Consider the following 24571-nt stretch of genomic DNA (forward strand, 5'->3'; position numbering starts at 1 on the left):
GGTCAGGGCTGTTTTGGTGGCAAAAGGGGGACCTACACAATATTAGGCAGGTGTTCATCATTTTATGGCTGATCGGTGTATAATGGAGCGAGGCAGGGTTCAACATTAACGATGGCCCGCTGGCCCAGGACCAGTAAGACCTAATGTCGGGCCAGTACACTAAGACAGTCACTGGCCCGTTAAATTTATAGTATCATATTAAAACGTTTGCTTGTCATCTTTGTCTCTTCCCCCTTAAACATTCGCTTGTTCTTGCATTAAAATGTGTCTGTACCGCTTCTTCTCCCCCTCCGTGCAGTACAGTACCGGTGGCATCTTTTTGACCAATCACAGTTCATATTGCATTCTAGAGCCGGACCAAAACATCGCATTGTAGGAGGCAAAGTGAATGCGATAATCTTTGCTTTCGTGGAAAGAACAATTTCTGTGGATTGAAAACAATAATGGCAAGAGATGCATTTTCTGCCGTACTTGTCATGCATTCCCGATGAAAGCCGATAAGACAGGGACATTTTAAAAGTGAATGAACAACTACCGAAAGTCCCTACAGCATGTGGCGTGTACTGCGGCCAAACGGGATGCTGACAACCCTGCGGCTGCACCCATGAAAAGTCTGCCTGCTCCGAATGAATGAGGTGGTGCGTAACCACATTGAAAAACAAATTACCAACGCCTACCATGATGTGAAGAGGGAGAAACCATTCACGGGCTACGTCCATGACAACTATTTATTAGAAAGTAATCATGTAGGTTGCATCATATTTATGTAAACAGCAATTGCCTGTATCAGCATCACATGCAAAACTGTGGTATAAATAAATATTCTGATGATTTGATATTAACATACAATATTTCTGCCCAACAATTGTATTGTGTTTTTTTTGTTTTTATTCAGTTCGGGACCGTAAAAATCTGTCCTGGCCATCAGATTTCAGACCAACTGGCCCGATTGGGCCAGTGAGAAAAAAAGTTAGTGTTGGACCCTGTGAGGGGTTAGTCAACATAGCCTATCCATATATAATGTAGCTGTTCCTGAAGTGAGGGGTTAGTCAACATAGCCTATCCATATATACTGTAGCTGTTCCTGAAGTGAGGGGTTAGTCAACATAGCCTATCCATATATACTGTAGCTGTTCCTGAAGTGAGGGGTTAGTCAACATAGCCTATCCATATATACTGTAGCTGTTCCTGAAGTGAGGGGTTAGTCAACATAGCCTATCCATATATACTGTAGCTGTTCCTGAAGTGAGGGGTTAGTCAACATAGCCAATCCATATATAATGTAGCTGTTCCTGAAGTGAGGGGTTAGTCAACATAGCCAATCCATATATAATGTAGCTGTTCCTGAAGTGAGGGGTAGGTCAACATAGCCGATCCATATATAATGTAGCTGTTCCTGAAGAGAGGCGTTAGTCAACATAGCCTATCCATATATACTGTAGCTGTTCCTGAAGTGAGGGGTTAGTCAACATAGCCTATCCATATATTATGTAGCTGTTCCTGAAGTGAGGGGTTAGTCAACATAGCCTATCCATATATAATGTAGCTGTTCCTGAAGAGAGGCGTTAGTCAACATAGCCTATCCATATATAATGTAGCTGTTCCTGAAGTGAGGGGTTAGTCACACTGACTCGCTGTTAAGCTTGTTCTTACCACTTCATCCAGGGAGAACTGGGTTCCTTGTGCCACTATATCTCCGTTGATGGCCACCATGGCACAACCGTCGTAGTAGAGTCTGTCTCCATCGCAGCCCTTCTGATTGGCAAACATGTAGATCCCTCCACTCTGAGCAAAACAATGCAATTTTCCTTATTCCACTTAAAACAGCGGAAACTACTCCATTTTATATTGGCATGTTAGTCGTTTTCTTAATGGTCCCCTATGGGAATGGAACCCATGATCGTGATATGGAGTTCACCATGCTCTAACAACTGACCTGGTCCGGTTCTAGGCATAAGCAACATAAGCGGTCGCCTAGAGCCCCTGACTGCTAGAGGGCCCCTAACCGCTTGTGTGCCCCTAGCCGCAATGGGAGAGGGGGCCCCAAATCAAATACATTTTATTACGCATGGCAAAGGTGTTATTACGCATGATAGTGTTACTTCAACTCATAGTAATTAAGCTATAAGGACAAAACTCTTAAGCGAGGAGCGACATATTAAGGACAACAGTGCCTCCAAGTGGTTGGCATGACCACATTTATTACACAGAACCTTATTAACTTTATTACACGTACGTTCACTAATGTGTGGGCCAGAGGTGTAAAAGCACAACGTGGCGCTGTTCACCAGGTGAGGGAAGTTCATAATTAAGACCTAAATAACCAGGTGAAAGGAGTTCCTTTAGGTTTTTTTTTTTTTTTTTTTACACCTCTGGTGGGTGTGCGTTTGAAAATCACTACCTTTGTTGTGGCTGATTTGACCAGGTTGACACGGTGGTCTGCCTTGCGTAGTTCGTGGTAGCTGGCTGAAGAGTTGGTGAAGATCTCCACACCATCCAAACCCATGTCCACATGAGGGCTGCCAATCACAATGACGTCCCCACATATGTACATTACTACATGACTTCATAGAAAGGCCCTCATGGTTTATTAAAGGGCACAGGCTGTAGCACAGACATTGGCTCTTTTAAAGTAAACTGAATACAGACACTTCACACAACATCATTAGAGAAATTGTAGACAGTCTGACAAAAGTCCTTAATTTGAGAGTGGTCCTGATGTGTACCTCCTTGAGTTCCATAGCTCAGCGCAGATCTCACTCCCGATGCAGGTGTCTTTAGTTGAGAGGACGCAGTCACCAAACGGGACAGTGTCCTACAGGAGAACGGTTTCATTAACAAACATGAAGGATGGTTTAGTCTACAACCCTGTTTCCAAGAACGTTGCGACGCTGCGTAAAATGCAAATAAAAACAGAATGCAATGATGTGCATATCATTCATCCCTATATTTTAATTGAAAATAGTACAAAGACATCATATCAGATGTTGAAACCGAGGAATTTTATTGTTTTTGGAAAAATACATGCCCATTTTGAATTTGATGCCAGCAACACAAGTTGTTTGTTTACCGCTGTGTGGCATCACCTTTTCTTTCAACAACTCTGTAAGTGTTTGGGAACTGAGGATGCATTCCCATTCTTGCTTAATATAGGATTTCAGCTGCTCAACAGTTTAGGGTCTCCTTTGCTGTATTTGTCATTTCATAATGCGCCAAATGTTTTCAGTAGGACACAGGTCTGGACTGCAGGCAAACCAGTTTAGAACCCAGACTCTTACTACAGAGCCATGCCTTTGTGATTCGTGCAGAATGTGATTTTGCCCTGCTAAAATAAGCAAGGGTTTCCCTGAAAAAGACATGGTCTGGGTGGCATACAGGTTTTGGATGCTCCAAAACCTGTATTTATTGTTCAGCATTAATGGTGCCCTCACAGAAGTGGAAGTCACCAGTGCCATGTGTACTAATGCCATACCATCACAGACGCTGGCTTTTGCACTGTGCGCTGATAACAAGCCGGATGGTCCCTCTCCTCTTCAGTCTGGGGGACACAGCGTCCATGATTCTGGAACAGAATCTCAGATTTTGAGCCGTCAGACCACAGGACAGTTTTCCACTTCGCCTCAGTCCATCTTAAATGAGCTTGGGCCCAGAGAAGGCGCTGGTGTTTCTGGATGTTGTTTGTCTATGGTTTCTTCTTTGCATGGTAGAGTTTTAACTTGCATTTGTGGATGCTGTGACGTACTATGTTCACTGACAATGGTTTCTGGAAGTGTTCCTGAGTTCATGCAGTGATGTCCACTACAGAATTGTGTCTGTTTTTAATGCAGTGCCGTCTAAGGACCTAAAGATCACGGCCATCCAATATTGGTTTACGCCCTTGTCCCTTGCGTACAAAGATTACTCCAGATTCTCTAAATCTTTTAATTATATTGTGTACGACGAGATCCCCAAACTCTTTGCAATTAAACGTTGTGATGTGTTTTTCTTGAATTGTGAACCCCTCCCCATCATCACTTCTGACAGACCCACCCTCTCTGGAATGATCTTTTAATACCCGATCATGTTACTGAACGTTACCAGTTGACCTAATTAGTTGTGTGATATTCCATTAGGTTTAATATTTTATCATTACACAACTTTTCCAGTCTTTTGTTGCCTCTGTCCCTGCTTTTTTTAAACGTGTTGCTGGCATCAAATTCAAAGTGAGCATGTATTTTCCAAGAAACAATAACATTTCTCAGTTTCAACATTTGATATGTTGCCTTGGTACTATTTTCTATTGAATATAGGGTTTAAATGATTTGAACATCATTGCATTCTGTTTTTCTTTACATTTTACTCAGCGCCCCAACTTTTTTCAAACGGATGTACAAATTGCTGGACTGGTATTCTGAAACACTGTCTGTAATGTCAACCCACCAGTTGGTTTTTAAATGTAAATTTTACTTTTTCTCTAATGTCATTTTCATTATGTGTATTGTATTGTCATGTGAGCCTAATCATTTAGAATGAAATGAAAATTTCTACCTCTCCGGTCACATCTTGAATCATCCTGGGCAGAAAATACTCCTCCACATGTCTGTGGTACAAAGGAAGGTAAGGCATTGTTATTATGTGTGACGTGAAACAAATGTCCTTCATGAAATCCCCAAGACCATTGATTTAAACATTTATGTTCCCTCTTTGTCAAAGTATTATCGTGGTGATCACTAACCTAAGTTTATTCCAGGGTGAAAACCAGCGAAACTCCCGGTTGTTCCCATAGTTGGCCAGCAACATCTTGGGTCGGATCAACAAGATCTTCCTTTAACAAGGTAAAAACAATTAGGCCTACACCTAATTACTATCAACAATGCACAAATCAGCATTGCAAATTTTAGAGACTTACCTGTTGAGGAACATGACTCTGCAGTTGTACCGAACATTATGATGCATGATGGGCCTGGGGGAGACAGGTTCCAGAAACATTACAAAATCTTAGTCACAGTTACTGATTTCTTATCTGCATAAGAATAAACACTACTTTCTGAAGCGTGACAGTCCAGGAGGAAAGAAGAGCTAAAATACTTGGGAACTGTGACTTACATGCCCACATCACAGATGATGTCCTGGGTGACAGGTGATTCTAGCAGCTTCCTGAGGACCTGAAAGCAGTGCAGTAGGGTGTCCGACTCATAGAAGTGGTCAGCACAGCCATACCCACTGACAAACAGTGGCAGAAAGAGCAGCAAGAGGGTGAGTTCAATCCAATGTAGGCAGCTTATTCAATGTAAAAGAAAAGGTGATTGAAGACGTATGCACTGTGTAAAAAAAAAACTAATGTGTCCTGCAGGCTATACCAACTTTATTTAGTAATGTCAATACTACATTCACACAAATGCAACTCAGAAAAACAAGATTTAAAAAGGCAATACCATATTTCCAGTTCGGGTCCCAATCTGTATTTAGCTCCCACAGATTTGGCTTTCTCTATACCTAAGAGAATATCATGAAACTCAAAGGTGTTTCCTGATTTGCAAGACTTCGGTCAGAGAAAATAGCCTAGCAGTAAGCTATGCTTATAACATACAAAAGTCAATGCGTAATTTGAACCCTATTACTTTTAACAGCTGTATGAACCTTGTACCATTTGAGTAAATTGATAATGCATCTTCGTTTCATGCATTTCATTTCTAACAATGTTTAACCAACAATTCTTCAATAACTTACTTCTCAAGATTCTCTCCAAGTTCCCGTCAAAATCTAGTGCCCATTGGTTCAATGAGCATGTAGCTAATATGACCTTTCGTCCCATTTGATTAAAGAATATATAGCGACGAAGTAGTCTTACTGAAATTCCTATGGCGGAAAATTTAGACTGTTGTAAAATTCGAGATTAAGTTATTGTTAATACTCTATTGAATAGCATCTGTTCTTCAACGTTGTGTCACTTTGATCCGGGGACTAGGCTGCTACTACTGCCCCTCCTCCTTTCAGATATATGTTTTAAAGAGACAGGCAGCACTTACATAACAAGCTGCTGAAGCTCTAATGCAAAAACAACCTCTGTTGCAGTAAATCTTACTCGGTAGCTCGATCTTCATAATCAAGATTCGGGATGCTTCTAAAACAAACATATTGTTGTGCAATAACATGATAAAACGGGCTGTATACAGTTGCTGGTCATATAATTAGAATGTCATCTAAAAGTTGGAGGTACTGATTCTCATCCCCACTGCTTCACACTCGGCTGCAAACCGTCCCAGTGCATGCTGAAGGGGCCAACACGACAACATCTTCCGCAAAGAGCAGAGACGAAATCGTGTGGTCCCCAAACCTGACACCCTCCGGCCCCTGGCTGCGCCTGGAAATTCTGTCCATAAAAATTACGAACAGAACCGGCGACAAAGGACAGCCCAGCCGGAGTCCAACACGCCCTCATCCTCTGCTTCCTCAATGGAAGACGTGACGGCGGGATTGAGGAGATCCTCGAAGTACTCCTTCCACCGCCCGACGACATCCCCAGTTGAGGTCTACAGCTGCCCACCTCTACTGTAAACAGCGTTGGTAGGGCACTGTTTCCCTCTCCTGAGGCGCCGGACGGTTTGCCAGAATCTCTTCGAGGCCAGCCGATAGTCCTTCTCCATGGCCTCACCGAACTCCTCCCAGGCCCGAGTTTTTGCCTCCACAACCACCCGGGCTGCAGCCCGCTTGGCCTGTCGGTACCCGTCAGCTGCCTCAGGTTTCCCACAAGCCAACCAGGCCTGATAGGACTCCTTCTTCAGCATGACGACATCCCTTACTTCCGGTGTCCACCACCAGGTTCGGGTATTGCCGCCTCGACAGGCACCGGAGACCTTACGGCCACAGCTCAGAGCAGCCGCTTCGACAATGGTGGTGGAGAACATGGTCCACTCGGACTCAATATCTCCAGCCTCCCTCGGGATCAGGTCGAAGCTCTGCCGAAGGTGGGAGTTAAAGATCTCTCTGACAGGAGACTCGACCAGACGTTCCCAGCAGACCCTTACAGTACGTTCGGGTCTGCAGATCAGGGGGGCCGTTCCTCCCAATCACGCCCCTCCAGCTGTCACTGTCGTTGCCCACGTGGGGGTTGAAGTCACCCAGTAGAACGAAAGAGTCCCCAGTTGAAGCAAGAAGGTTGGGTACTCTGCACTGCCGTTCGGCCCGTAGGCACAATCAACAGTGAAAGACCTATCCCCGACCCGTAGGCGCAGGGAAACGACCCTCTCGTTCACCGGGGTAAACTCCAACACATGGCGGCAGAGCTGGGGAGCTATAAGCAAACCCACACCAGCCCGCCGCCTCTCACCATGGGCAACTCCAGAGTGGTGAAGAGTCCATCCTCTCTCAAGGAGTGTGGTTCCAGAGCCCAAGCCGTGCGTAGAGGTGATCCCGACTACCTCTAGTCGGAACCTCTCAACCTCACGCATGATCTCAGGCTCCTTCCTCGCCAGCGAGGTGACGTTCCACGTCCCTAGAGCTAGTTTCCGTGTCCAGGAATCGGGTTGTCTAGGCCCCCGCCTTCGACTGCCGCCCGATCCTCTACGCATTGACCCCTTATGGTCCCTCCAGTGGGTGGTGAGCCCACGAGAAGGCGGCCCCACGTCGCTACTTTGGGCTGAGCCCGTACAAGCCCCAACCCCGGGCCTGGCTCCAGGGTGGGGCCCCAGCTGCGCCATACCGGGCGACGTCTCCAAATCCGAGGCTATGGTCCTCAATCAGAAAAGGGTGGCTTGCCCACTTCAGGTTGGTGGAGAGTGCCTGCCTGAAGTGGAGGAGTTTAAGTATCTAGGGGTCTTGTTCACAAGTGAGGGATGGATGGAACGGGAGATTGACAGACGGATTGGTGCAGCTTCTGCAGGAATGCGGTCGATGTATCGGTCCGTCGTGGTGAAGAAAGGCAAAGCTCTCGATTTACCGGTCAATCTACGTTCCTACTCTCACCTATGGTCATGAGCTTTGGGTCACGACCGAAAGGACAAGATCCCGGGTACAGGCGGCCGAAATTAGCTTTCTCCGCAGGGTGGCTGGGAGATCCCTTAGAGATAGGGTGAGAAGCTCGGTCACCCGGGAGGAGCTCAGAGTAGAGTCGCTGCTCCTCCACATCGAGAGGGGTCAGCTGAGGTGGCTTGGGCATCTGTTTTGGATGCCTCCGGAACGCATTCCTGGGAAGGTGTTCCGGTCCCGTCCCACCGGGAGGAGATTCCGGGAAGACCTAGGACACGCTGGAGGGACTATGTCTCCCGGCTGGCCTGGGAACGCCTCGGTGTCCCCCGGAAGAGCTGGAGAAAGTGTCTGGGGAGAGGGAAGTCTGGGCATCTCTGCTTAGACTGCTGCCCCCGCGACCCGGCCCCGGATAAGTGGAAGATGATGATGATGATGATGATCTAAAAGTTGATTTATTTCAGTAATTCCATTCAAAAAGTTAAAATTGTATATTAAATTCATTAATTGCACACAGACTGATATATTTCAAAGGTTAATTTATTTTAATTGTGATGATTATAACTGACAACTAATGAAAAGCCCAAATTCAGTACCTCAGAAAATTTCAATATTACTTAAGAATATACAAAAAATATACTTTTAGAAATGTTGGCCAACTGAAAAGTATGAACATGAAAAGTATGAGCATGTACAGCACTCAATACTTAGTTGGTGCTCCTATTGCATGAATTACAGCTGCAATGCGGCATGGCATGGAGTCAATCAGTCTGTGGCACTGCTCAGGTGTTATGAGAGCCCAGGTTGCTCTGATAGTGGCCTTCAGCTCTTCTGCATTATTGGGTCTGGCATATCGCATCTTCCTCTTCACAATATCCCATAGATTTTCTGTGGGGTTAAGGTCAGGCGAGTTTGCTGGCCAATTAAGAACAGGGATACCATGGTCCTTAAACCAGGTCCTGTTGGAAAATGAATTCTGCATCTCCATAAAGTTGGTCAGCAGCAGGAAGCATGAAGTGCTCTAAAACTTCCTGGTAGACGGCTGTGTTGACCTTGGACCTCAGAAAACACAGTGGACCAACACCAGCAGATGACATTAGAGAACATAACTCAGCAGCAGTCCAGTCCTTTTTGTCTTTAGCCCAGGCGAGACGCTTCTGACGCTGTGTCTTGTTTAAGAGTGGCTTGACACAAGGAATACGACAGCTGAAACCAATGTCTTGCATACGTCTGTGCGTGGTGGTTCTTGAAGCACTGACTCCAGCTGCAGTCCACTCTTCGTGAATCTCCCCCCACATTTTTTTATGTGTTTTGTTTCACAATCCTCTCCAGGGTGTGGTTATCCCTATTGTTTGTACAGTTTTTTCTACCACATCTTTTCCTTCCCTTCACCTCTATATTAATGTGCTTGGACACAGATCTGTGAACAGCCAGCCTCTTTAGTAATGACCTTTTGTGTCTTGCCCTCCTTGTGCAAGGTGTCAATGGTCGTCTTCTGGACAGCTGTCAAGTCAGCAGTCTTCCCCATGATTGTGTAGCCTACAGAACTAGCCTGAGAGACCATTTAAAGGCCTTTGCAGGTGTTTTGAGTTAATTAGCTGATTAGAGTGTGGCACCAGGTGTCTTCAATATTGAACTTTTTCACAATATTCAAATTTTCTGAGATACTGAATTTGGGGTTTTCATTAGTTGTCAGTTATAATCATCAGAATTAAAAGAAATAAACACTTGAAATATATCAGTCTGTGTGGAATGAATGTATACATTATGCAAGTTTCCTTTTTTGAATGGAATTACTGAAATAAATCAACATTTTGATGATATTCTAATTTTATGACCAGCACCTGTAGATTGGGTTCTAGGTCAGACTACAGTATTCCACCACTCAAGCTATCTATAAAAACAGAATAATGTCAATTCAATTGCGTTAAAATAACAAAACTACATAAATACATAAACAAAAATAAATAAAAAGTGTAGTTTGGTGAAAGTCCATCACTGATTTATTGAAGTATATGTCTTGACCATAGACCTGAAATTAAAGTATCCTTATGTAATGTCAAGTGGTTACAATACACTACACAGAATTCCTGTCTCTTCCATTCATGTGACCAATTCATAGGAACAGTTCATGTAAGTGAATATAATGTGTTCCTGTGAAAACATCTGCCACGTTATATTTGGATATCCTTTGCTTTTAGAGCCAGGTGTAATAATGCATAAAAATTCTGACCAGCACCTGTATACACTCACCTAAAGGATTATTAGGAATACTAATTCTGTGTTTGACCCCCTTTCGCCTTCAGAACTGCCTTAATTCTACGTGGCATTGATTCAACAAGGTGCTGAAAGCATTCTTTAGAAATGTTGGCCCATATTGATAGGATAGCATCTTGCAGTTCATGGAGATTTGTGGTATGCACATCCAGGGTACGAAGCTCCCGTTCCACCACATCCCAAAGATGCTCTATTGGGTTGAGATCTGGTGACTGTGGGGGCCATTTCAGTACAGTGAACTCATTGTCATGTTCAAGAAACCAACTTGAAATGATTTGAGCTTTGTGACATGGTGCATTATCCTGCTGGAAGTAGCCATCAGAGGATGGGTACATGGTGGTCATAAAGGGATGGACATGGTCAGAAACAATGCTCAGGTAGGCCGTGGCATTTAAACAATGCCCAATTGGCACTAAGGGGCCTAAAGAGTGCCAAGAAAACATCCCCCACACCATTACACCACCACCACCAGCCTGCACAGTGGTAACAAGGCATGATGGATCCATGTTCTCATTCTGTTTACGCCAAATCCTGACTCTACCATCTGAATGTCTCAACAGAAATCGAGACTCATCAGACCAGGCAACATTCTTCCAGTCTTCAACTGTCCAATTTTGGTGAGCTCATGCAAATTGTAGCCTTTTTTCCCTATTTGTAGTGCAGATGAGTGGTACCCGGTGGGGTCTTTTGCTGCTGTAGCCCATCCACCTCAAGGTTGTGTGTGTTGTGGCTTCACAAATGCTTTGCTGCATACCTCGATTGTAACGAGTGGTTATTTCAGTCAAAGTTGCTCTTCTATCAGCTTGAATCAGTCAGCCCATTCTCCTCTGACCTCTAGCATCAACAAGGCATTTTCGCCCACAGGACTGCCGCATATTGGATGTTTTTCCCTTTTCACACCATTCTTTGTAAACCCTAGAAATTGTTGTGCATGAAAATCTTCATTTATTTATTTTTTCTTAAATGTTTATTAATATTATAAAGGTTTACCATGATCATGGATGTTGATCATAGTAACAAAGCACAAAGTACAACCTTTATTATTAATAGTATTGTTATTTTTTCATCCTTCAAAACAATAAATACAAACTTAAATACAACTGAGTTGTGCAAATATGATTGGCTGGAAAAGCCATAGGAGATAAAATAATGAAGGGATTTCAGGTTAATAGATGGTGACTGTAGGGGGCACTGGACAAAGGTTGCTGAAATACCCCTTTCCTTTTGTCACTAGAGTAAAATACTTGTTGCGGCACACACTACTGGTCAACATGAGCTGCCAAATTTATTTAGACATTTGTCAGACCTTCCTGTGTCATGATAGGGAGGGAGGACAATTTTCGGAAAATGAGCGTTTGAAATGAAAATGTCCTACAATACAATACGGAAAACGTAATAACTTTACCAAACAATATATTGTTTGCTCAAATAAGGTCAGAGAAACGTAGGCTAAATTGACAACGAAGGGAAGAGCGAAGCTGTCTGGAACATCTCCATACACGCAAGCAAACCGCAGCAGTGGAAAATATAGTGTGCGCGTTCACGCGATGGGGTCAAATTCTGGCAGGGGGGCAGTTTTAGGCACAACACCTGTAAGATGTCGTTCTGTGGATGAGACAGGTAACCATTCCTCGGGGAGGTGCTTGGACTGGGTTAAATGCAGAAGTCAGGTCTCATTTGGACCTTGTATGCAAACCGACAAGCATCTCTTTATCTGAATGTAATGCGATGTGTCGAAATTTTCACGGTATGGCCCACCCATTCACGAGCTCATGGGGCGCTAGTGGCTCCAGGTCCGTGTTATCCAATCAGAGTTTTATATGGCATTGTGGCGCCTGCCCTGCTGAGACGTTATTGGTTTTACGGTTCTACGTATTTACCATATGGGCGGAGCTGTTGTTCCTGCAAAAACCATTTCATTTGTTATATCATCAACACCTGGGCTAATATATTTCGCAAAGGTGCCTAGAAGCCGGTGAGTACCAGACAAAATTATGGTTTAGATAAACTCGTTGCAGTGAGAACTGTAAATGGTAGTCTATTTAATTAGTTCGTCTTACATCCTCGCCATTATGCATGGTCCATTGTCAATATGAGTTATGGCTTCGTAAATTGTTCATCAAATGTTGTGATAGTTTCTTCGATCCGTTGTTGTCATGTCCTACCGAATAATAGACAATACAGTGTCCTGTAAGCTGTTTGACGTGTATGTATTCAATAGTCGGGTTAGAAAATAGGTAGCCTACCACTTTTTCGGTAAAAACAAGTAAAACAGCGGATAATGAATTCTATGCATTTCATGAAACCCACTTCCTTACATAATTCAGGTTATCTTGTAAACAAAAGTATAAGATAAATAGAGAATGTGTCACATCTGTTGCTGCCAGATGGTACCTACCTTGTAGAACAACTGTTCTCTCCAGCGTCATTTTGTGTTGGCTTTCGTTCAAAACGTGTCAACTGACATAACACAACCTCTGCCCAGATTTTACTATTCCCTCGATCCTGACTCAGACTCAGATAGTTGGAAGGGTTTTGCAACATCCTTGCCGCAGACTCAGATGTGAGCCTACTTCTGTTATTTTTATGACAGGCTGTGACTAATTAATGGGGGGGGGGGGGGGGGGGGGTGATATGAATGCATGAAATGTTTAACTCTTTCATGAGACTTGATTCATTTATTTTTCTCCAGAATGTTTACAAACCATTACAGCTTTCAAAAAACCATTTACCACCATTAGCATCTTAGGTTGACTAATATAATTCCAGCCCTTGAACCATGTACCACTTTCACATAATTGTTTTATTGCATGTCCTCAAGGACACATTTAATGTATTTTTTTGTAAACTTTTTTTTTTAGGTAGGTGCTTATGAGGTGTGTCTATTAAATCTAGATAATTACCTTAACTCTGTCTCATTTAAAGATGTTTTCTGCAGTGGCCATGGAAGCCACAAGGAGACGCCCTAAGCACAGCTCTAACAGTGTTTCACCTGATGTAACGGAGGAGCCTGCTGGGCAGTGGGGAAGAGCATGGTAAGACAAAGCTTAACTACGGTAGGCCTGTGGTTATTAAATCTCTAAACATGTAACTGGTTTCACTCTGTTTTTGTGGTATTTGTTTTAATCAGGTTGTATTATGGGTGTTGAAAAAGCACAAAAATTATATTTTGAGCACTAGGCTCCAGATGTTAATGCAGAGGCTGTTTTCTTTTTCTGACTACCAAGGACTACTTCAATGTCTGACAATGTTAATGTTTTCGCCACTACTTATTGAACAGGGACATGTCAGTAGACAAATTGTATTGACAGTGCCGAGTCAGCCCCTCCCTAGAATTTCCTAATGCCTTACTGAATATGTAAAACAATGTCATATTTCAAATATTGCTACTGTGCATGAGGCTGCACATTTCAATAGTACAAAGCATAAACCTTGGTTTGAGGAGCTTAGTTAATGTGGTCTGTGTAGAAGTGTCTGAATATTGTAATTACATGTAATTATTTGCTTATTTTTACATGGTTTACAAAACACAAACAACATACCAAAGGACAGTTAAAATAAGATAAACTGGTAATATATGTATAAAAAACATATTTGGCATATCAGGTAAGGCAATGTACGGTGAACTTCATTCTTGTCATTGGAATAATGCCCTTTATAAAACAGAAGGAATGTGATGGATGTCAAATCTGGAAAATGGACACCGAATCCATTACTCTTTATTTAATTATATAACTATATATAGGATATAAGTATCCTGCAGCTTTAGAGATGCCAGTAAGAACAACAGAAGTGACAATATTCTGGATTCCCACAAAAGAGCTGTGCAAATTTTGTCAACAACTTCGTAGAATTTAGGTTGGTAGAAGGGATGTTGGTCCGTTGTAATGCAATTTAGTCCTCTAACAACTCCTTGTGGCAGGTTAGTTGCCTGCAAACTTAATTGGGGTTGTTAGCATCAGATGCATTCTCCTCCAATCTCATTGGTTCCGTCATTGGTTGAGCAAGCAGTACGGCCTGACTAGATATTCAGAAAGAGTTTTTTTTTTTTTTTACCAAAGGTTCTTCTCCAGTGTTCATCAATACTCGGCTATGTTCACCACTTGAGGGAAGTTCCTAATTAAGGTTGGTTAGGTCTGAATTAGGAACTTCCCTCCCTGGTGAATAGTCATGTGCTTTAACAATTGGAGGCATCACAAAATGTTTTGGAAATGGGTGTAAATGGGAAGAAAGACTTAACATAGTCTCATAAGCATAATCCTGAGTGCTACATATTTCTCCAAATTATCTGTTGAGCTGCTGGCATGGGTCACTCCACAGAAAACCGCTAGGGTCTCAGTTATACAAAAATGGGAATGGGTTATACCCTTCATATACTGGGCCAAGTGAAATCCAGGAGTTCCTTTTGGAGTCCACCATAAACACCGGGTATACAGGCATAGTGAATGTGGTCTGGAATGTATACAGGCATGTCGTTCCAGCCGCCCAGTCCAAATATACACTGCTACTCTTTTCAAGGTTTTGGTAGTTTCAAAGTTGGGGGTTGGAAGAGGAATATCCTCCTCTTCGTTGTTGTGGCAGACTGAGTAACCACGCCAACCGATCCATTGTGCAGAGCAGTGAATACACCAGGATTTGTCATTGGATCCAAGATCTCCTTTTTGGCAGATATCACCCCTATCTTAACGTTGATTCCATCCCACTCAACCTCCTAGTAATAGCGTCCAGTTAGACCCTCCCTACACAGCACCTTTGGCCAGTGCTCAAACCTCTCTTGTGAATTAGGGTGTTGTTGATTTTCCTCTCTCGTCCACACTTTTCTGTTACACTTAGGCAAAGAGAGGCATGTGTGCACAGTGTTTGGGTCCGGTGAGCGATCAAAACCATACTTCCCAAGCAGCCATGGATTCACCTAGAACTCATTACGGTCCATGTTGAGTTTCTCCAGACTGCAGTGTGGATCCTGCAGTCTACCTGAAAGCACCTTAAATCCAGTCCCCTGCGTGATTGAAGCTCACTTTGCGTTTGAGCACTTGGACACCCCTGTGAAGCAAAGATCTCATCATCACATCTTATACAGTTCCTCACCTCCAACTCTCAGTGGAGAGTCTTCCGATTTTAGATTGGAGACCAGTGATTCACATATGTTGTACGTGAGATCGAGACCGGCTTAATGTCTTCAATTTACAGTTTGGAAATTTCAATGAAGTAAAGAGAACCTTCACTCTGTTCGCCTCAGGATTATTTACCCCCTGTCTTCATATAGGTAAAAACCTTCTAGTGTCAATCTGATATTCAGATAAAGCTTGCTCAGATGTGTGTCTGCTGATTGGAGAATGGAAGCTAGTGATTCACAATACTCCTCGGATGGTGTGAAGTCAGGAGATTTTGCCTTTCTGCATTTCTGTACTGCTGGGCTAAGTCTTTCACACTCGTTCTATGTTGTTTGCTCATGTCAATTTCATCAAACACACCCCTAGAAATCAGCAGCACATTAGCCAGTGCTGAAAAGTTTGTTTCTGGCAGTTTTGTCAGAAACAAAATATCCTGACTCCAGGAACCTTTGAATGTCTTTGTGTACTGAGATATTTCATCTCAGTCAAGCAAATGAGATTGGTGTACTGATCAGGTGAGACATTCCTTTTAGAAAGATGCCTGATGTATTCCTTAATTTAGTGTATGAGCTGTTCTGAGACTGTGGAAGTAAGCCTTATAATTTATGATGATTATATTCCAGAGAGATGCCAAGAAGGAAGCGGAAGAACAGGTCCTGGTGTCCATTGCTACTCTCCAAGGCTATTGTCTTTAGTAGGTCGGCCAAAGGAAAGCTCTGCAGACACGTTCTGTATTAAAGACTTACTCTCCAGGTGATTGAGGAGGTGATTGAATGTCTAAATCAGAGTTGTGATCTCCCCACTCATCTTCAAACCATCTTATTGAGCAAAATCATCTCAAGAACCATGGAAGTTATCCAACAGAAGACTGGCATGCAACACTTTATGTAGACACTCCTTATTCCCTTTATGTGTGAGATGATTCAACTGGCCAGTTTCTTGTCATTGAATCACTTTCTGAAATATTCCTCTTTTTGGTTGTCGTCAAATCTATTTCTAAGTCAGAAAAAACAAATCATGTGAATTGCTGCTTCTAGTCTGAAGAGTGCTGTTGGGAGCAGATCTATTTTCATGAGGTCTCTCAGGAACATCCACTAATCACGTCTCTGTTACAGTAGATCACTCAACTTCTTGTTCTGACAAAATTATAAAGGAAGTCTGCTTTCATCCAGGCCTTCAAAGATGGCATCACATTATGGTGAAGATATGTCTGTGTATGTTTTACATCGTTAAGTTCTAGATGACAGGAATTAAGAAGTCCTGGAAGTCTATGCTGGTCCTCTTTAATCAAATTCAGCTCTCGGAAAGGAAGTACAAAGATGAAGTCAACATCCTGATTTGCTTTTACTTCTGCCCTGTCAATTATCAACTTCTGAAGAGAGACTGTTTACACAATGCCAGCAATACCTTCTGTCATTGCAGTTTCAATGGGTGTTTTTTGTCCAGATTTGGGTTTGAAGATATTACAGTTAAATGGAACCTTTGAAGTTTTCCTCTTTGCCAAACCTCCATGTTCTTCACTAACCCCTTCACTTTTCCCTACTGTAATGTAGAGCTGTGTGTACATATACTTCCAAGAAGTGTCTTATCCTCTGACATGACTTCAAACATGAATGTAAACCTTTCAGATATGCTTTGTTTTTTAACTTTCCATATGATGTCAACCACTTGCTTCTGTGCAGTATTTGAAGTCAGTTCCTCATGGCACATCTGTTGACATACTCCAATCAGCCATAACATTATGACCACTGACCGTTGAAGTGAATAACACAGACAATCTCGTTATCCTGGCACCTGTCAGTGGGTGGGATATATTAGGCAGCAAGTGAACATTGTCCTCAATGTTGATCTGAGCAGACCAGTCAGGGTCCCCATGCTGTCCTGTCCATTGCCGAAAGCACCTATAATGGGCACGTGTGCATCCTAAATGGACCACGAAGCACTGGAGGAAGTTGGCCAGGTCGGATGAATCACTTTTCTTTTTACGTCTTGTGTTTGGCTGTGTGTGTTGCTTACCTGGAGTACACATGGCACCAGGATGCATTATGGGAAGGAGGTACGCCATTGGAGGCAGTGTGATGCTTTGGCAATATTCTGCTGGGGAACCTTGGGTCCTGCCATTCGTGTGGATGTTGCTTTGTCACGTACCACCTACCTGAGCCTTGTTACAGACCATGTGCACACTTTCAAGGCAACAATATTCCCTGATGGTATTGGCCTCTTTCAGCAGGATAATGCGCCCTGCCACAAAGCAAAAATGGTTCAGGAATGGTTTGAGGAACACAACGAGTTCAAGGGATTGACTTGGCCTCCAGATTCCCCAGATCTCATTCCAAGACCCAAACCCAGCGGGTCAAGAACATTACAAGACCGCTTTGAACACAAAACAAGACCAAGACTGAGAGACCTTAAACTGTCTAATGTTTCCCAAACATAAAAATAATATAAGGAAATATATATATATATATATATATTTTTGTAGGCCACAGCATAGCATTGTTTTATAGAAGTAAATGGGATATCCCTATTTGGAGCAGAGGGTAGTGTGCCCCGCATGAGGAGCCGAAGGTCACTGGTTCGAGACATTGCCCGCCAGACGCTACAATACGTTACTAGATTAAATTACTTTAGTGATTATAACAGAAATTATTAGGTTGAAATTAGTTTACAAAGACTGAAATAAGAAAAATAAGCTATGTGATGTGACACATCCATATGTTATAGCTTATTTTAACACTGCTGTGCTTAGCTAGCTAGCAAACATGTTAGCTAACTGTCTAGGTAGTTACCTAGATGCCCAACATTAACTTTGCTCAGTCAGGTTTGTTCTGGATACCCATAGTATTGACATCCATGGCTGTGAGTACTTGTCAAAACTGGAAATGGCATTTTCATGTATTGTAAAGGTTCTGTCCACAATGAAAAGTTTTGTCCATCTCAATGTTAACGCTGGCCTAATTATTTAGTGTAGCTACCAAGCCTAGCTAACCAAGACTTTAGCTTTGTAATATATATGATAATATTACAGCAGTCTGTACTGTAATTAGTTATGTCAGAAGTATAACTGAACAAATAATTTCTTCTGAAGATAATGAGGTGCGTATTAGATAGCTAGCAAGCTATGATTTACCTGCAGACATCAAGAGTTGTAGATGGCTGCAGACCTATTTGGTGCCAGTTCACAAGCAGTTCAACAACACAAGATAGAAAACGCATGAATACAGTACTACAGGTGCGCAAAGGGACAAGCTAGCCTCCATGAGAAATCTGTCTCGTTATACAGAGGTGACCAAGACCGCAACACTGGAGGCCGAGCCACACACCAAGACCCCGTCTATGTGGGCTCGAGTGGTCTCGAGACCCAAAGACGGAGGCTCCATCTCTGTCTCATTCCAATCGAGCATCTGTGGGATGTGCTGGACAAACAGGTCCGATCCATGGCGGCCGCACCTCACAAAAACGTACAGGACTTAAAGGATCTGCTGCTAACGTCTTGGTGCCAGATACCACTGCGCACCTTCAGAGGTCTAGTGGAGTCCATGCCTCCACGGGTCAGGGCTGTTTTTGCAGCAAAAGGTTCATCTACACAATATTAGGCAAGTGGTCATAATGTTATGGCTGATCGGTGTATCTCCATCCAGTTCCTGCACCAAGAACATCTCATTGTCCTGTAGGAGTCTTAGGAAGGCTGATTTTTACTTTTATTCTCCCTGAATGTAAGGCAAACAGCTAATTTGTTCTTCACTGGTCTGGGCAACACATGTTTGAATACACCTCTTTGAGGATCATATTGATCTGGAGCAGGAAATCTGCTATGTGCATAACCATGGAAACACTAACCATGGAATGAGATCAACCCAGTGCCTGTCCACGAAGTCAGCATTTAACATTTCTGTTTGTCACATTCAGTCTCTCAATAAAATGTCTCCTTTATTGAGGCATCAAGTCTTCCCCTGATCCTTTTCTCTGCAGTGTCCCCCCTTGTTACTGTCTATTCTAACTTCTGATTTCCCTCTTTTAGAGTAGTGCTGCTCGAATTTCCTTACGCTAGTCTTAATGTGCTTTTTGCCGTTTGTCATTCAAATTCAACTATCTTATTGTCAATGACTAAAATGACTAACACATCTTTAAAAACCGGAAACCAACTATTCTGTCTGAAAGTGAGTAGGGGATTTGACAAAATGTAAATGCAACAATTTCAAACATCTTTCTTAGTTGCGGATTGTATAGGACATAAAAAAAAAAGGAATGACGTTTTTTGTGCAAATGGAACATCTTCTGGGATCTTTTATTGCAGTTCATGGATTATTTTATTTTGCCCACTTTTTGTTTGTATAGTCATGGCTAAAAGTCAAAAGTATTGGTGCCAATGTGCCGCTTCCTCTAGAAAACTGTTGAATTTAAAACTTATTTTGGTATGCACATATATGTATTTATTTGGTTTGCAGTTGAACAAAAACGAAAAATCCTAAAATGGTCTACAATTATATTGGCACCTTCTTGAAGCAGATATAATTAGATTTCAAGATTTACTTTGCACCTTTGATTGGACAGTTTGTGCCTTCCATCAGGGGAGTGGTGGCTCCCTGGGAGTTCTTTGTAGGTTTGTCTGTGGCTGATTGTTTAATGTAAGTAAAGAGAAGAGATTGTTGTTGAGATTCTGTCTTGTAGACATTTATGGCAGGATTATACACAGTGAATATTTGAATGTTGGAATCACAAGGTTTATCGCCTTCACATCGATTCCAGATGTAATTGGATTATTTGTCCCTTCCTTTAAAAAATAGGTGTGTTTTCATGAGCCTCAATAAAATACACCAAGTGTATTTCTTTCAAATATTGCAAAACCTATTTGTTTTAGCCAATCTATGTTAATGAGAATTTCTCCTTTGACAGGACAGTCCATCCACTTGACAGGTGTGGCTTAAGAAGCTTATTTCATAACATTAGTAGTATTCAAGTGTCCCTGTAAAATAATCCTAGCATGATAATCTCTATAAATTACAACTTGGAGAACTTCATGCTGGAGAGCCTTAATTGTATCTCACGTGTCAAGTAGTATGCACCAATACAACTGACTGTGATATCTCCAATCTGTTAGGGAGGTGGACTGGTTTTCTCTGAGCGGCGTGATCCTGCTGCTATGCACAGCCCCCTTCCAGGTGTTCTTCTTTGTCATGGCCTGTGACCAGTACCAGTGCTCTGTCACCCAGCCCCTGGTCGAGCTCTATAGCGGGGAGGCCACCCTGGGCTCCATTTGGGACAAGGCTCCCTCCTTTACATGGACCGCTGCACAGATCTACACTGCTTGGGTGTCCTTACAGGTAAGGCCGTTATCCACTTGATTCTGATCCTGTCCCCGATCAGAAAATATCTTTTGTCCAATCGCATTTGTACTGCCAGTGTGAATGCTGCCTGACTTTAGGTTTAACTGGTGATTGTTTTAAGATGGTTAGAATGACCATTTCAGTGATAGTTTTTCAGCGATGGGAGATCTGTAAAAGTACACTGTTTCTCCACCAGGTCGTGCTCTACATGTGCGTTCCAGATATAACTCATAAGTTCCTGCCTGGCTATTCAGGTGGTGTTCAGGATGGAGCTCGTACCCCAGCAGGTAAAACATCTGAGAAGAAATTATTGTATATTTCGTACAGAAATAATTTTCTAATATAGATATTCCAGATTTGATCGTTACATTACTTTTAAATGAGATTTTATCTTTTTAAACTTTGTATGGGCTGAGAGAAAATTGTTATCAATGGTTCCATTTCCTTTAAATATTAATAACAAAATTCCAGTAACTCCATTGTCTTTTAGTATGTGGCTAACAGCAGAAAATGAAGAATCTCAGCAAAGAAACTTTAAGTTATACATAAAGCTTTTAGCAGCTTACCACCCTCCATTTTGTCTCCTCTAGGCCTCATAAACAAGTATGAGATCAATGGTCTCCAGTCTTGGCTGATCACCCATGCCTTATGGTATGCCAATGCTAAGTACTTTCACTGGTTTTCCCCAACCATCATCTTTGACAACTGGATCCCGCTCCTCTGGTGCACCAATATATTGGGCTACTCCGTGTCCACCTTTGCCTTCATCAAGGCCTACCTGTTCCCCACCAATGCAGAAGACTGGTGAGCACCACTCGATTCTAATAATACATCAATGCTTTTCATTCAACCATGTCACTCTGGGGCTATTTGATCCGAATTGCCTTTGTCATTTTCTAGCAAATTCACAGGCAACGTCTTCTATAACTACATGATGGGCATCGAGTTTAATCCCCGCATAGGGAAATGGTTTGACTTCAAGCTGTTCTTCAACGGGAGACCTGGTATCGTTGCCTGGACGCTCATTAACCTTTCCTACGCAGCCAAACAGCAAGAGCTCTATGGATACGTGACCAACTCCATGATCCTGGTCAATGTGCTGCAGGTGAGACACTGCTTTCCATCGGTCACTAGATGGCAGGATAGGGTGGCAAGACTAGATCTAAGATTGCCAATGACTGAACTGATTTAGGTAACCATTGCCTTCAAAGAATGGCTACTCATGTTAACTCTTTCTCCAGGGAATCTATGTCCTTGACTTTTTCTGGAATGAAGCATGGTACTTGAAGACTATTGACATCTGCCATGACCACTTTGGCTGGTACCTGGGCTGGGGCGATTGTGTGTGGCTGCCCTTCCTATACACCCTGCAGGTAAATCAGAATAGCATACAGATCAGTAGTCAGACACGTAGTGAAGAAGGCACAGCAGAAATGGGCTAATACAACTAATAGTAGAGTCGCTCCTATTTAAAGAGTGAGTCTTTTCAAATCCCCATTCTGGTCTGGATGTGTACTGTGTTGTGTGTATGTGCATAATATATAGCTCAAATCATTCATGCCTTAGTTAGCCATGAAATGTGAAAGCGATGGTTTTGATGACACAGGTCGCATATTACCTCATAAAAGACAGTACATAATTTCCGGGGACCCGTTGTGACTTGGCATAGCCACTTACAACCAAAAATCACAGATTGCATACTAGTAGCATAGCTACTTTTAAATTGTAAATTTAATGTAGACGTTTTGCGGACTTCCTTGTTTTTCTATTCAACAGTCCTGACAACATAGTGTATTAAGCAACATGTCCCACTTCTCAGGGCCTGTACCTGGTATACAACCCAGTCCAACTCTCCACAGCCCACGCTGCCGCTGTCCTCCTCCTGGGTCTGACGGGCTACTACATTTTCCGCTCGGCCAACCACCAGAAGGACCTGTTCCGTCGTACCGACGGGAAGTGCTCCATCTGGGGGAAAAAGCCCACCTTCATCGAGTGCGCCTACCGCTCGGCCGACGGCTGCCTGCACCACAGCAAGCTCATGACCTCTGGCTTTTGGGGCGTTGCCCGCCACCTCAACTACACGGGTGACCTGATGGGCTCGCTGGCGTACTGCGTGGCATGCGGCTTCGGACACATTCATCCCTACTTCTACATTTTCTACATGACTATCCTCCTGGTGCATCGCTGTGTAAGAGACGAGCACCGCTGCAGGAGTAAGTACGGAAAAGACTGGAAGCGCTACACGGACGCTGTTCCCTACCGTCTTCTTCCTGGAATCTTCTAGAGTCCAGAGAGAGATCCAAGGAATCCTGGGCACCTGAAAGAAAAAACGTGTGTCCGTGTGTGTTAGACCTAAAACACACACACTCCTCTGCAACACATTTACCATGAAATGTGAACAGTTTGTCTAACTATACTCATGGGGACCATGAGGCAAAAGTCAATTTCCGGCAAAGGGTTTAGGTTTAGGGTCAAACTTCCAATACATTTTATAGTTAGAATTGGGGTTTCTTTAAGGTCCAGGTGTTGTTGGTTAAGTTTAGGGTTAAGGTTAGGCAATACATCTAGGTAAAGTTTAGCCATAAATGTTACTTTATTGAGGTTAGGGTTATGGTAAGGGTTATGGTTAGGTTAATAGACTAACAGACAAATCTGATTTGCTCTGGCACAGGCAAACTTAAAATAAATGGTAAAACAAGTATGAAATACTTCAATGACTAAAAAGGAAAATAAAAAAACATAAGTTTTGTTTAGAAATGGGTTTTCAAATCAAAACTGGAGAATGTCCCTTTACTCTAAAGGGGAATTCCAACCTTTTTATCCAAAAGGGATTAATCCTAAAAAAAACTTGCGGCCAAAATCAAAGGGTCGAAATTAAATGAAGGTTCTGAAGAAATCCTTAATTAACCTTTTCACGCGTGAGTTTCAAATATTCCTTACCGACCCCCCAGCGTGAGTTCTTTTGCATGTGACTTCAGTACTCTCCAGCATTTTAACTCACACCAGCATTTGAACAGTCACCTTGCTAGGTAAGGAACACTACATGCATTGCATTGCAAGCTTCTCTCGTTGACTCGAAGAGCTGCAAAAGTTGGTTGATTTATAACTGTAGCTAGCTAGAAAACGTCAGCTAACCGCTAGCAAACGTCAGCTGCCTGCTAGCCAACAAATCGTGACCAGTAATTCAGTGCAGTGAAAATGAATAAACTATATAAAATGCATACAACGGGTAACGTAACTTCTAGAAAGTTTTTGCAATGGTTTTGATCGGTAGTAGTCGCTAATATAATTTGTTTTTGTGTATTAGTGTTGGCTGTCTGTTGGTACATAAGTAACACTTCTTGTCCCGATTTGAATGCTTTCTACTTGGTTAATATCATAGTATGGTCTTGAAACAATTACAATCAGGAAATAAAGTTATAAACACTGTTTGAGCTAAATGTGAGTAAATAACAGCGCGGTCTGACCAGCCATTGTTATGTTACTTGTAGCTAGGCATGCTAATGGTGCGTTCTAAACACGACGTTCTAATCACACCGGTGTGATCGTACGCTTCAGGGACCACTCTAGATTGATCACACTGGTGTGATCGTACGCGCCTAAGGGTTAAGGTTAGGCTTAATACTTACAGGATTAAGGTCAGGGTTAGGGGGTCTGGAGCCAGAAAACCTTGGAATCCTAACCCTAATTCTAGTTAAGGTTACGGTTAGGTTAAGGGTTAGGGTTAAGATGAGGGCAAGGGAGCATGCAATTTCTATTTTCTGGTCCCCATGAGGATTGCCATACGTCTGTGTGTCTGTGTGGCTGTTACTATGTTTATCTGCCTCAGAAGACACAGTGAGATGTTCACTTGGTGTCAGACTACCAGCTTTGTGCTATAAAAACGTAGCTATTCTCAGAAATCTTTGT

The 24571-nt window shown here is 42.7% G+C and overlaps 2 protein-coding genes across 7 annotated transcripts in view; one reads left to right on the plus strand and one right to left on the minus strand.

The window, feature by feature from the left end:
* The window catches only part of nadsyn1 (NAD synthetase 1), a 26234-nt gene extending 13451 nt beyond the window's left edge, over nt 1-12783 (minus strand). The window contains exons 1-9 of one of the 4 annotated variants that reach the window (XM_020054536.3): nt 5710-5962; nt 5415-5475; nt 5086-5202; nt 4889-4942; nt 4715-4804; nt 4528-4579; nt 2727-2815; nt 2402-2519; nt 1654-1785 (exon numbers count right to left, since the gene is read on the minus strand). In XM_020054536.3, the coding sequence (XP_019910095.3) occupies nt 1654-1785; nt 2402-2519; nt 2727-2815; nt 4528-4579; nt 4715-4804; nt 4889-4942; nt 5086-5202; nt 5415-5475; nt 5710-5794 (798 nt within the window). In that variant the 5' untranslated portion in view covers nt 5795-5962. Of the gene's footprint in view, nt 1-1653; nt 1786-2401; nt 2520-2726; nt 2816-4527; nt 4580-4714; nt 4805-4888; nt 4943-5085; nt 5203-5414; nt 5476-5709; nt 5970-12619 lie in introns of those variants that run through there. The other 3 variants (XM_010881756.5, XM_020054539.3, XM_020054545.3) reach the window with 3 other exon arrangements.
* Nucleotides 12108-23142, plus strand: dhcr7 (7-dehydrocholesterol reductase). 3 transcript variants are annotated; one of them, XM_020054555.3, is made up of 8 exons: nt 12108-12196; nt 13147-13277; nt 20437-20659; nt 20859-20949; nt 21253-21466; nt 21563-21767; nt 21904-22035; nt 22482-23142. In XM_020054555.3, exons 3-8 carry the CDS (start codon nt 20513-20515, stop codon nt 22944-22946), a joined length of 1254 nt encoding a protein of 417 aa, XP_019910114.1. In that variant the 5' UTR covers nt 12108-12196; nt 13147-13277; nt 20437-20512; the 3' UTR covers nt 22947-23142. The 3 variants fall into 3 exon arrangements, with proteins under 3 accessions (XP_019910114.1, XP_010880022.2, XP_019910111.2); XM_010881720.4 differs by having other exon boundaries at nt 13147-13256; XM_020054552.2 differs by having other exon boundaries at nt 12119-12196; nt 13160-13256.
* Nucleotides 23143-24571: the final 1429 nt, after the last annotated feature.

This window comes from Esox lucius, chromosome 2, assembly GCF_011004845.1.
Source record: "Esox lucius isolate fEsoLuc1 chromosome 2, fEsoLuc1.pri, whole genome shotgun sequence".
Classification (NCBI taxonomy): Eukaryota; Metazoa; Chordata; class Actinopteri; order Esociformes; family Esocidae; genus Esox; species Esox lucius.